Source organism: Aquarana catesbeiana, linkage group LG05 (assembly GCF_042186555.1).
Source record: "Aquarana catesbeiana isolate 2022-GZ linkage group LG05, ASM4218655v1, whole genome shotgun sequence".
NCBI lineage: Eukaryota > Metazoa > Chordata > Amphibia > Anura > Ranidae > Aquarana > Aquarana catesbeiana.
In genome coordinates, this window is record NC_133328.1 from 427,554,960 (window position 1) to 427,569,306 (window position 14,347).

At 38.3% G+C, this 14,347-nt stretch overlaps 1 protein-coding gene across 2 annotated transcripts in view; it reads right to left on the reverse strand.

Moving 5' to 3' along the window:
• Positions 1-4,205: 4,205 nt before the first annotated feature.
• Positions 4,206-14,347, reverse strand: part of TSHZ1 (teashirt zinc finger homeobox 1) — a 161,668-nt gene continuing 151,526 nt past the window's right edge. For both annotated transcript variants that reach the window (XM_073631241.1, XM_073631242.1), the window contains exon 3: positions 4,206-8,823. In XM_073631241.1, the coding sequence (XP_073487342.1) occupies positions 5,651-8,823 (3,173 nt within the window). In that variant the 3' untranslated portion in view covers positions 4,206-5,650. The remainder of the gene's footprint in view (positions 8,824-14,347) is intronic.

Sequence of the window (14,347 nt, forward strand, 5' to 3'; positions counted from 1 at the left end):
AATTAGAAATGAAGGCAGAATTTTTGAAACTTTTTTTTTTTGGATAGAGTAAGGGAGGATAATAACATTTGTCTTTTTGTCATATCTGTCCTATTGGGGGAAATTTCCTTTCAGCCTCCTGTTCCACTGGGGTTCATTTACTAAAACTGAAAAGTGCAAAATCTGGTGTAGCTGTACATGGTAGCCAATCAAAAAAACACCAGATATCCGCGCTTAGGAAGAGAGAACTGCAGCTTCCCTAATAGGGAACACCACCTAAGTGGGGTCCTAAAACAACAAAAAATCTACTTCAGGGAAAATGGCGCTGTTCAAATAATTAATTATATTTGAATCCACAACACTACTTGAATATTACCAACTCTCCATATAAAGTGAATAGTGCTTCAAATAAATATGTATAAAACAGAAATTAAAGAAAAAAAAATATATAGGTGTAGAGAAAAAATAGATACATGAAAAATATGAATCTATATATATGACAGTGATAATACAGCACATCACAAATGATAAAGTGTTGCATGCTTAATAATGCGTGACCCAGTTACTGAGAAATTATGTATCAGCATGTGAGCTGGAATAAACATAATTAAAAAATCAATAATTCCAAAACACATTTCCTGCTTCTAAACAAAATCAAAAAATGTATAGAATCTATATGTGTATACAACTATACACTATTAGAATAACAGTCTGTGAGCGGTGATCCGTGCACAAATTCAAAACAAAAGTGACTCTCCAGTGCCCCCTGCTTTCCTCCGCATCACCCACTTGTGCTTGCACTCACCAGAGTGTCTCACCCCTGCAGGGGTAACAGGCGTAATAGCTGTATTCCAATGGCAGTGTCCCCTTTTGACAGGTTATCCCTCAGTTTGGTACAGCTGCATTCCACCTCTCAAAGGTATTTCTTTATTTTTTCAAATGCTGACTATAGCTGCATTTTTGCAGAAAAGCAACATTGCTCCCTAGTTCAAAGATTTCAAAGGGCAGGACTGAGAAAATCTTTGAACTAGGGAGCAATGTTGCTTTTCTGCAAAAATACAGCTATAGTCAGCATTTGAAGAATTCAAGAAATACCTTTGAGAGGTGGAATGCAGCTGTACCAAACTGAGGAATAACCTGTCAAAAGGGGACACCGCCATTGGAATACAGCTATTACGCCTGTTATCCCTGCTGCAGGGGTGAGGCGCTCTGGTGAGTGCAGGCACAAGTAGATGATGCGGAGGAAAGCGGGGGGCACTGGAGAGTTCCTTTTGTTTTGAATTTGTGCACGGATCACCGCTCACAGACTGTTATTCAATAGTGTATAGTTGTATACACATATAGATTATATACATTTGTTGGGACTTATTACTTTGATATTAGCATCTGTCACTTTATTATTTATTTATTTTTTGATTTTGTTTGTTTAGAAGCAGGAAATGTGTTTTGGAATTATTGATTTTTTAAATATGTTTATTCCAGCTCACATGCTGATACATAATTTCTCAGTAACGGAGTCACGCATTATTAAGCATGCAAAACTTTATCATTTGTGATGTGCTGTATTATAACCGTCATATATATAGATTCATATTTTTCAGTTATCTATTTTTTCTCTACATATATATATATATATATATATATATATATATATATTTTTTTTTTTTTTTTCCTTTAATTTCTGTTTTATACATATTTATTTGAAGCACTATTCACTTTATATGGAGAGTTGGTAATATTCAAGTAGTGTAGTGGATTCACATATAATTAATTATTTGAACAGCGCCATTTTCACTGAAGTAGATTTTTTGTCATGGTAGCCAATCAGCTTCTAACTTCAGTTTATTCAATTAAACTTTGACCAAAAAAAAACCACCTGGAAGCCGACTGGTTTCTATGTAGAGCTGCACCAGATTTTGCACTCTCCAGTTTTAGTAAATCCCCCCCAATAGTGACAACAGGAAGTTATAGAAAATCCTTTGGAAGATTTACCATTTTTTTCCTGTTCTGATTAAATCCGAAATGTGGGATTTACATTCAGTTTCATTTTGGTTAGAACGGTCACCAGGATAAATAGGGAGGGTGAATTTTCTTAATGGCAACACAGACAGTAAAAAAAAAAAAAACACAGACACATGTTCTAATACATCTCCACAATATTTAAAACTGTATAAAGAAAGTTTTCTCTTGCCTTTAGCTATACTTTAATATTTTATGTTATTACATCATTTTGGTTACTTTTGTCCCCCCCCCCCCCCCCCCACACACACACACACACCATTACCTCTATGATTATATTGACTGCTGACCCTGGGTATCTTATTCCTGGAAGCCAAGCAACAAAAGCATAGGCTTCTACTCTGTAATGCTTCTTTAGACATGGAAATGATCCGTGTTGTCTAACAAGGGGGTTTGGACCCTTACTGTGGATTAAGTTGTGCCAAATTATAGCTGAACTCCAGGCAGATATAAATAACCAAATTAATGCAGCTCTGAATTTATTCATATATTCTCATTTTTTTTTTTTATGTAAGTAGTGTATGTCCCTGAATTCAACTTGGTATCAGCAGAGTTCAGACTAGGGAAAAAAGAAACAACACAAGAAAACAATCAGTTGTGTTGACATGCAATGAGAAAGCTATTAGAAATAGAGATTATAGTTTTATAGAGATAGGTGCATGTTCTACTGCTTCTCCTTTCACTGTTCAGTCACAGGCTGGTAGAGAAGAGACCTGTAATGCCCTGTACACATGGTCAGACTTTCCGATGGAATATGTGCGATCGGAGCTTGTTGTCGGAAATTCCGACTGTGTGTGGGCTCCATTGGACTTTTTCCATCGGAATTTCTGACACACAAAGTTTGAGAGCAGGCTATGAAATTTTCCGACAACAAAATCCATTTGCGTGAATTCCAACCGTGTGTGGACAATTCCGACGCACAAAGTGCCACGCATGCTCAGAATAAATTAAGAGATGAAAGCTATTTGCTACTGCCCCTTTTATAGTCCCGACATACGTGTTTTACGTCACCGCGTTCAGAACGATCGGATTTTCCGACAACTTTGTGCGACTGTGTGTATGCAAAACAAGTTTGAGCCAACATCCGTCGGAAAAAATCCATGGATTTTGTTGTTGGAATGTACAATCAATGTCCGATTGTGTGTACAGGGCATAAGTGTTACTAAAGCAGAGAAAAATCAGGTCTCCTGCCCTTCTAGACAAGACAGTACAGAGGTGGGTAAATATTTTGGCAGGTAAAAAATATCTGTATTTCATCTGCTTACTTAGTCTTCCTGGAGGGAAGCTTTAAGGTCTGATGCACAAGGACGTTTTGAAATCTCTCCTAGAAGCCTTTACTCCTGACAGCAGCGTTTTGGCAGAAAAAAAGCCTGATGCTTGTAAAAGTGTTACAGGCCTTTAGGCCCATTTATAGGCATGAAGCAATTGGGCATTAATTCATTTAATTGGCCAGAATAATAATTAATTCTGGCTACTGAAATGAATTAATGCTCAAGCACTAAACGCAAGTAGCGTTAACACGCATTTACAAGCATCAAGCGTTTTTTTCAGACAAAACACTGCTGCTCCTGGACGCACTGGTAGTGGGTTTTTTTCCTGCCTCTCAAAGCTCATGCCACTAAACGCTGCTAAAAGTCTATGTGCGCATGGTCACATAGGCTAACATGGAGGGGCATTTCAAAGAAAAAAAAAAACGACCCTAAAAGTGGCAGTTAAACCAACCATCCTGTGTGCATAAAGCCTTAATTTAACCACAAAAAAAGATGCTGGAGTCCATCTAGAAAAAGCAGCACATATAACACACCTGCATGTTTTCAATACCTTCCACCTGAGAAGGTAAAGAAACAAATGCCGTTTTAGAGCTCAGAATTCTTTGTGTTAGCTATAATCCACTACCCCCCCCCCCCCCCCCCACACACACACACACACACACACACACTTTCCCATATCCACCCAGGAACTTACCATTTGAGTAAAATGCTCTTCATTAATTGTAAAGGCAGCAATAATTCTGTATGTGTCCTTTTTGAAACTATTGTGACTTGTTTGTAACATGTTAATGGAAATAGCCTGAATGAAATATGTCAGGATACAGATACTGAATAGATGATTTTGAATAGAATTATCTTGGTTGATTGCATAAGCAATACCTTTTACTGCTAGAATAACACCTTAACGGCACAATAATGACGACATGACAATGTATGTAAATCAAGAACTGCATGTGGGTTTATTTCACACTTGAGAAAACAGTGGATTTAATTGTGTGAACCGAAATGTACTGTACAATATTAATGATAGAACATCAAAATGTATAATTCATAGTGCATTACTTTATTTTGTATTTATTTCAATTTTTTTGTCAGTTTCTTTTGTACGTGCATCTGAAAAGATGCAGGCGACAGTAAAATTTCTCAGTTTAAGTCAATCTGCAGGAACTTAATTTTATTCAAAAATGTGATTTTTTTTTACATTTTATATACATAGGAATTGAATATAAAATGACAATATAAAAGTTCAAAGTGAAAGCATACAGCCAGAAGGTACAAAGAAAGCAGAACTGTTTCAAATGGTATATTGTAACATGTACTCTTAAATTATTATCTTATATTTACAGGAAACAGAATCCAATATTTGTCCCAGGCTGTTCTATTATTTTGTCCAGGAGAAGGACCTGTGATGTACAAATTTGAACCCTTGGATGCCTGACTGCTCAAGTGGTTAAGATACCTCTGATGCTTATAATGGTTAACCTGCTGGTAGCAAAAGAGATCAAAATGCAGCACTGCTGTAAGAACACATACTGTAAGCTTGTACCAAAGCTTACATTTGCAAATAATTATAAACTGTAATATTCATCTTGTAAAACAAGAAATAGTTTCTACACATGTAAATAACATATTTGCATACAGAAATTTGCCCAAGTGAAACATCATCTTTTCCCATTCTGATATCTCTCACTTAATGGTGCAGTATATATGATATATATTCTATTTTGTTCTTCCATTTGTACTATTATTTACTATTTTATTTTTTTACATATGTGGCATTGTAACCCTAAGAGTACTATATAGCGTTCCTCCTTCATCCCAGGGCTGCATGCATAATTTGTTTTACGTTCTGTATTATTTTTAAACTAATATATTTTAATTTTTAAATGTTTGAATTGTATAGACTTTCGTTAAATATGTTTTTATTTAATATGAAAAGGCACAGAAATGCTATGGCAGTGCTCAAAGGGTTAACTTGACGCCACTAGATTTTCCAACCTTTATTGTCATGGCAACGTGTTAATTTAGGATGTTTGTTTTTTTTTTGTCATTGTTCTTTTTGTGTTGCTTTGTGGTTAAATTAATGTCTCTCAATGGTGTCTCCCACTACATTCTACAAAAGATAGCTTAACATCAAGAACAGATGTTGAAAATTAAAGGTCAGACATTGACTCACAAAAAAGAAACATGCACAAATCAGACAAAGAGAATATAAATATAAATATAAAATATGTGTAAGAAAAAAAAATTCCAGATAGGCAGTTCAGCAACAAAAAATAAGACTGATTTCAGAGGCTCAGGTCAGGCCTAGTGCAGTATTATGAATATGTTTAGTGCAATGTTCTTGTGGTCACTTGCATACCTGGCTGCATGACTTGATGTTACTGTTTTTCCATTTCAGTTACATATATCACATGGTCCTCTGGGGACTTTCCATGTGTTTTACTAAGGTGCAGTTTAACTGCGTGCTTGCTTGCAAAAGTCCTGTTGCAAAGCTTACACTGGAATGTGGAACCCGAGTCCTCGTCAATAAGACCTATTGAGCTTAAAGCCTTATTGGTGATAACTTTTGAAACATTCTGTTGTTCTTGAATCTGACTGATAGAAAGCTTTGAAAGATCCTTTAAGCCAAAGCCTAAATGTGTTTCTAAATGACTTATGTATGTTGAAGCAGTCCGGAACTGAGAGGCACAATCATTGCAAAAGAAAACAGGATGTCCCGTGTCCAAATTCTTTAAAAATTTTGTACCCCCTGTCCTCCTCAACTGATATTTTACATTGGCCAGCCAGTGGCTAATTGTTGTCATTGAAAGACCTGTGAATTTAGAGATATGTACCCGTTCTTGAGGACCCAAGTCTGACATAATATATTTGCCTTCGGGTGTTTCCCTTAAGCTTGATGCAAACTGGGCCTGAAGTATAAGGAGATGTTGAGGATTCCAGTTGGACTGTCTACCCTTTCTCTTATGCACCGGTGACAATTCATCCAATGCCTCTTCAAAACTGCTGCCATCTGCATCTGACTTTTCAGATACAGTAGATGGTGTAGATGACTTGGGTGTCAAGCGTCCCGTGAGGTTTTTCACCATATCAGATATATCCATCAGTGCGCTTTCTCTAAGAGGTGGGGAAACAGGGTCTGTCATGCTTGAAACAAGAGGTTTATTTTTAGATTTTGTTAAATCAATTGGCTGATCACTGTTCTCATAGTAGTACCGATCATTAGAATCTACTTGTTTAACAGGAGTAGTGGGGTAGACAGGTTTATCCAACATACTATTGCTAATTTTATATAACATTGCCAGTGGATCTAAAGACGGACTAATGGGTTTTGAGACTTTTCCCAAATGTGTATTCATTATAGACTGCAATGCACTCAGTGGATTAATAAATGATGGCTCAGATGAATGGTCTGTAATAATTCCTAAGCTGTTGCATCCATTAGTAACTTTTGTTTTAAGAGGATCTGTTCCATTTGGTGTATGGGGCTCTAATTGGACTTCCTTTTTTGTCTTTGGACTTTCAGCCTCTATATTTTTCCTTATAACTTTAGAATTGGCTTCCTCTGATTTAAGAATGTCTTTGTTTTCTTTTGCCACTGGAGATGCTGGCTTGACAGGAGTTACCCTTTCTTTCTCTACTGGTTTTTCATCTTTCTTTATATTGATTTTTCCTGTCACCTTCTCAACTAGTTCTTCCATTGCAGAGACATTGCTTTTGTGAGGTGGAGGGGTTAAACTTCCTGGAGAGTGAATCAAAGCATTGTGGTCAGATGCCATTGATTTTACGCTGCTGGCATAAGAAGGCTGCATCTGAACAGTCTGTACAGTTGGCTGTAGCATTTTTACAGTTCCTGGCAACTGATAAGCAGCATGGATACTAGGATATCCTCCCCATGATGGTGCTCCATTTTGAGCTTTACTGATCGCTGAGGACACTGTATTTTCTAGTGATTTTAAAATATCCAGCCCACCTTTAGGACTGTCATCTAAATCTTCTTCTCTGAGGTACTGGTAAGAAGTTGCAGGCTCGGTTTTTTCAGAGTCCTCATTTTCTTCTTTAATCTTTTTCTCTGGCTCTGGACTTGTTGCCTTCTCCTTTTCAATATCCTTCCTGTCATCAGGATGTGGAGATGCAGCAGGTGAGTCTGGTTGTTTCTTTATATAAGATGCTGGTAGCCTTGCATGTGTAGTTGGTGGCAAAGGTATTGACTGAATCTTTTCTTCCACCACTGCATCCATGACAAGCTGTTTACCTTTCTTTGAGGCTGAACTGGTCACTTTTAAAAAATGTCCAGTTACCATCATATGAGCAGTGAGCTGCTGCAAAGTATCATGAGAGCTACCACACTCCATACACTTTAGAATTTGAGCCTTGCGTGCCTCAAACTGCCAAGTGTAGCTAGCACCATTTTGGTATCCATATCGGTTGTTAGGGGTCACGTATGGATTGGCAGTTTTTGGGTCCTTTGTATTATCATTTGCAATAGCCCCTGGGGAGATTCCTGCTTGTTCAGGGGAATCGGGTGAAATGATATCCTGAAGAGCCCGTTTTTTCGTTGTAGGGACCAATTTTGTAATGGCCGGTACTGGCTCTTTTAGAGGCACTTTTTGGTAATGCTTTGTTTTAATCATGTGAACACTTAGATCTTGCAAAGACTCAAAGGAATGTCCACAGTACATGCATTTCAATACTTTCTGTGCATCTTCCTTGCCCTCCATCTCCATAAGTGATCTCTTTCTAGGTTTAGACCAGCGTCTTGTCCTCTCAGCTTCTCTGTCTCTGTTGTCATCACGATAATGACCCGTTTCATTCATGTGCACAGTCAGTTGAACCAGTGTGTCATAGGCTGCACTGCAATCTTTGCATCGAAATTTGCTGGCACCAGTAAACACAGGCCCGTACAGTTTATTGTTTTGCCGATAAAGCTGCACTGTGCTAAACAAGCTGGGTTCTGGCAAAAGTCCATATGATGTTTGCTGTAATGTCTTTGCCAGGGCTGCCTGGTGCCAGTCATACCCAGAACCACTGTTACTACTAGTACTGTTAGTTGTACTAATACTAACACTAGTACTTGTAGTAGTGCTGCTGCTTGTAATGGTTGTGGGAGATTCAGAGTCAGCCTTTCTATCTGTGCTTTCACTCTGTTTACTTGCATTGGAGCTTGAGTTAGATTTTTTCAGATCCAAAGCCAGAGGAGGCCAACTGCACTCTGAAAGCAAATTTGTATAGACTGCTTTGATTTGTGCCAAGCTGTCCTGAGGGTAAGATGTGTTGTCCACATTCTGGCTGTCTTCCCTGTCCTGCCCATCCTTAGAGGAAGTACTTTTAAAATCTGCTAGATGATCACTTGCTTCACTAAAGGGTGAACCATAGCCAGCATCTTGATTAGTTGCACTACTGACGGGAGAATTTTGATAGCTCTGAGTCTCTTTGTTGTCTGGTTCCTCACTGAATAAATATTCACTGTCTTGGACATCTAACGAAAGACCATCGTCTTCTACATTATCTTCGTCAATTTCAGCTGCCTTTAATTCCTCTGCAGGAACGTATGCTGAAAGACAGAACAAAAAAAGAAGAAACATTATAACGTGAACATTTTTTTACTAATGTTTTAGATTTAGGGTGTGGGAAATAGTGAGTGTGAAAGGATAGATGGAAGAACATCAAAGAAATCCAATGGATTTAAAATGTTTTAAAATTAATTAACAAGGTATTATATTTCTTAGTGCAAGATATAAGGGACAAACTAATCATGCTTTAAACACATAGTTGCAGATTTATAGCCCTATATTTAACTTCATTTACCCCTGGAAGCAAGTACAAGTTTTTCCTTGAATATATATTTAAATCATATCTAAACCCAAGAAAAAAAATGTAATATATTACTGCTTCTCAATCTATAGATTTGGTGACTGCATTAGGTTTTTTTTTTTTTTAGTCTTTTTTTTTTTCACCTGGTCATCTTGCCAGAAACACAATGGGGGTGACAATCCTCATCTGCCATACTAAATATATGAAAAAGCAGTGCAGTCATCCTAGGACAGACCCATGACCTATGTTACTGAGCTAACGAGAAGGAGAAGTGGAACAGTTTTACAATTTAACCAGTTCCAGACAGCCCACCGCACATATACTGTACATTGTACGTGCGATCTGGTCTGAGGCGTGCATGCGCGCCACCAGCGACCCACCCTCACTATGATTGAACACAGTGAAAGCCAATCAATGGGCCCGGCAGCCACAATGGCTGCTGGCCTTTCGCGATAGCTCCGGGGAATGACAAAACAGCGGTCTGCTGATGTAAACGAAGCAGACCGTCCTTCTGTCAGACAGGAACAGAGAGATCTGTGCTTCCCGCTAATCAGGAACACACATCTCTCTGTTCCTGCAGTGAGTTAATCCACCACACAGTTAGTAAGCACACCGAGGGAACAATTTAACCCCTTGATCTCCCCTGATGTTAACCCCTTCCCTGCCAGTGTCATATATACAGTGTCAGTGCATTTTTTTTTAGCACTGATAACTGTATTGGTGTCCCTGGTCCCCAAAAAGTGTCACTTAGTGCCCAATTTGTCTGCTGCAATGACGCAGTCCCACTAAAAATCGGATAGGGTCTGTAGGTTTATTCTTAAGTTGAATCTGTTTGCACAGGTACATTTGTTAAGTGTAGCTCCAGCCAAAAAAAAATATTTTTAAGCTTTTTGGATAGCATAGAGAAGGGTTAACACCCCTGTAACGTTTCTTTTGCTGTCTGTGCCCCTGTTCAGAAGTTTTCACCTCACTTCCTGTCCCAATGACAATTGTATTTTGAAAATTTTGGGTTGTTGTGGAAACAAGCCTTGGTGATAAAGCATCAGTGGAGGAACTTTTTTTCCATAATAACTCCTACAGGAGTGAATTTTCCTTCCTAGGGGTAGATTTCATCACATTTCCTGTTGTCTCCCTCTGTTTGTAAGTAGGAGTCATTTGTAAGTCGGATGTTTGTAACTAGGGGAACGCCTATACTAGTAGAAAAAAAGTCCCTAAATCTATCCCATAGTTTGTAGATACTTTTGCACAAACCAATCAATATACACTAATTGGGATTTGTTTTACCAAAAATATGTAGGAGAATACCTATTGGCCTAAATTGATGAAAAAAATAGATTTTTTACATTTATTTATTGGGTATGTTTTATAGTAGAAAAAAAATATTTTTTTTTTTCAAAATTGTTGCTCTTTTTTTTTATAGCACAAAAAATAAAAACCACAGAGGTGATCAAATACCACCAAAAGAAAGCTCTATTTGTGGGGGGGGGGGGGAAGGACAGTTTGTGTACAGCAATGCACACCCTGCGCAATTGTCAGTTAAAGTAACGCAGTGCTGTATTGCAAAAAATGGCCTGGTCATGAAGGGGGGTAAATAATTCCGGGGCTGAAGTGGTTAAAATGGAGCAAATAAGATACGTTCAAAGTTAGGGTTTACACCTACACTTGCAGGGTGTACACTTCAAAACCCATCTCCAGGAAACTTTAAAATCATACCATGCAGCGGGGTTGCTCCCACACTGTAAGTGCTAAGGTCTCGTTTATGTCTAGGAGAGAGGAGAAGCACTTTAACTTATCTGATACTCGGCTCCCCATGCTTCAGCAGTGGGCTGTTCATCATCAGGAACTTAGACCGCTGGAACATGGGGGAGAGGATACTGGGGGGACCCTGGTGTAACAGCATGGAGGAGCGAAGGATCAGGTAAGTAGATTTACTTCAGAGTCCCCTAAACGTAAACACGCATTTAACTCTTACAATGCAAGCACAGCCCCACTGCAAGGGACAATTTTACAGTTTCCCAGGGTTGGGAAACTCTTATCTTCCTAACCCTGTCATCTGCTTGTCAGCAGAAACAAAAAATTGTAAATTGCTTAATTGAGGCTGTTGTTAAGAAACACAGTGGGGATGATTTACTAAAACTCAAGAGTTCAAAATCTGGTGCAGCTGTGCATGGTAGCGAATCAGCTTCTAACTTCAGTTTGTTCAATTAAAGCAGAGTTCCATTCATTTAAAAGTCAGCAGCTACAAAAAGTGTAGCTGCTGACTTTTAATAATCAGGCATTCACCTTTCTCACGGTCCAGCGATGCGGGCGCATGTAGCCCCACTCCTCTCCCCCTCCTCTCTGCAGCGCCGGCATTCCAACTGTGGGCGCCCGGCTGTGGATTCACAGTCAGGTGTGCACTGTGGATGCGCAAGCCATGCTGCGTGCTGTGAATGGCCCGGCAATCTTCTGGGACCTGTGATGTGTCCCAGAAGATTGCAGGGAGGGAGGGTGGAGAGGTGATCTTCCTTCCGGCGCCACAGCGCCAGGGGAGGAAGTGGGAGCTGGGAGCCTGTAAAAACTGGGTACCTGCTCCCCCCCCCAAAAAAAAGGGGGTCACCAGCACTTAAAGCAGAAGTTCCATTTTTGGGTGCAACTCTGCTTTAAGCTTTGACCAAAAAAACAGAAAACTGACTGGTTTCTATGTACCAGGTTTTGCAAACACCAGTTTTAGTAAATCAACCCCACTGATGTGAGTTTAAGAGAGAATTTTACTGCAGTTTAGATGCAGATTTTTTATACCTGCACAAACTGAAATCAACAGACGTTTTCTGTTTTTTTTTTTCTAACTATAGTGGACCCAGCTTTCAACATTATATACTGATATACATCTGTACATCTTCATATTTTTTCGCTTTGAAGTTTTTTGTCTACATAAAAATTCACACACACACCACATTTCAGCCATGTTTCAAATTTTTTTCTTTGCAAAAATAAGTGTGTTAAATTGTTCATTAAAGGTGCTGTGTACTTTTAAATGTTATCATAGTTACTTTGCAAATAAACAAAATATATGGTTCCAGTTATTCAGCATGTAAATAAAAAAATGCAAAGAACCTAAAAGACAGAGAAAGACCAAAGTAAGCAATCTGTTATGTAGTATATAATAAAGTCCAAGTGGAAAAAATACCTCTCATGTTTACATTTCTGAAAACATGCAAACCTCATTTGCTCTTCTTGCAAGAGTTCTACCTCATTTGCAATACAATTCTATCCATGAAAAGGCCATGGGAACATACAGTAGTAATTGCCACATACTCTAATTATGTGAGAGGCATTTCCATACTTATATGCAGATCTTTAGTCTATAACATACAGCAAGTTTGCCAGATCTAGGGGTAATATAAGTGACTTTCATACTTAAAAATAAAGCATAAATGTGTGCCTTTGTCAGCGTCAATATACCCCCACAAATGCAATATTTGATTTACTATACTATCCCTGAAAAGCTTGTCCAATGCCATCCTTTCAAAATCATCTGCACTGTTGACTTTAATAACACCCTAGACCCCAACCTAGATATCTCCAATCCCAATATAATATATAACAGAGTGTTCAGTGCCTGGGAGGAAGCAAGGAGGAATTTAACATTTTGCTACACAACTCTGGAGAGTAGAGATATTACAAATAAATGGAACTCCTTTTTAAAAAGGGAGATAAAAAAAACGACAAATTATGGTCCATGTTGCTTGCTGAGATATCGTCACACACTAACAGCCCATGCATAATTATAGCAGATGGAACAAATGCTTTTGATACCCAGGAAATCCTCTAGGACTTTTCCCAATTCTATTGAATACATTTTGCTCCTATATTATCACATGATAGGAGTCAATTGAAGGAGTTGTTATTTCCCTCTTCTGCTCTTCTGATCCTATGAATCTCTACAAATGAAAAAGAGATGGCCATCAAATAATTTCTCTGGGACCTGATGTCATACAAATAATACATTTAAGAAATTAAACCAAGATTTGATTATTTATATACCCAATGTCACACCAACTTTGCTCTCTCAAATGCCATGTATATAGCTCATGTCGTCTTCTCCAAATCAGGAAAAGATCCTTTTGAAATTTTCATCATATTGACCAATCTCTTTACGCAATAAAGACTATAAAATCCTTGCCAAAATACTTGCCACCAGATTTCAGGAATGCTATTGACAATGGCCACACTGGATTTTTGACAAAAGAAAAAAAATCTGTGCCTCCTAACCAATACTTCGGTCCGGAGTCTCCAGTATATTACACATGCAACTTTAATGTCAAAAAACCTATATAAAGGATTTCAACAGACCACTCCTCAAAACTAATCATATCCAACAGAAAATTCTCACTTCAACAAATAATCAATAGAACTGTGTCCCCTAAAAAGATTGTTTATTACAAAACATACAGATTAAAATACCATAGTAAATTCATTTTTTGGGCAGCAAAATTAATTGGGTGGAAATTAATAATTACAATATATTATCCTGAAACACTGAATCATACTGAATATGAATGCAAAAGGAGTAACAGCAGAGCAATAGAAAGGCTACTGTTACATATTTTAGCTATAAATTGTATTTTTGATTGGCGGCATCTTGTGGTGGAATCGGGGTAATGCAACCTCATGGCTCTATGTAGACATTCCATACTCCCTTAGTAGTAGTTTAGCTGGGAGGAGCCCACTGATTATGTGACCATGCAATGTCAGTAGTCATGAGGGGAACTGGAAACCATGTTGAGGGTTATGCCCATGTGAGGGGCTGACGGGATGCTATTTTAGATAGTCAGTCCATATAAGAGAATGGGACACCACAAGGAAACATCATCTACTTCTGAGGCAGCCAGCTGGGATCGGCAAAACCTGTCAGGTGTGACCATAGGACTGCATAGAGATAGCTCTTTTAATGTTTTGTCTCCCCCTATACACATTCAACAAGACACAAGGTGGGGTTGCCCCTTTTCCCTCATGGTGGAGCCATTAGCCATGTCTCCAGTGTTAATTGGAAATATACGTTTGATTAAAATAAACGTTTGCCCCTTTATTTCCCTGTTTTATGAAACACCTCTGTGTGAATACTTCTAAAATATTTACATAATTTAACCAAATTGGTACAGCATTTAGTTCTCTTTCTCCCAGATTTAAACATAAAACCCTACAGCGTCCATGTCAATATGGAGGACAGTTCTTTTCTGACGACATAAGTATTGCCAGTTAACCAATGCGCACAGATTGCT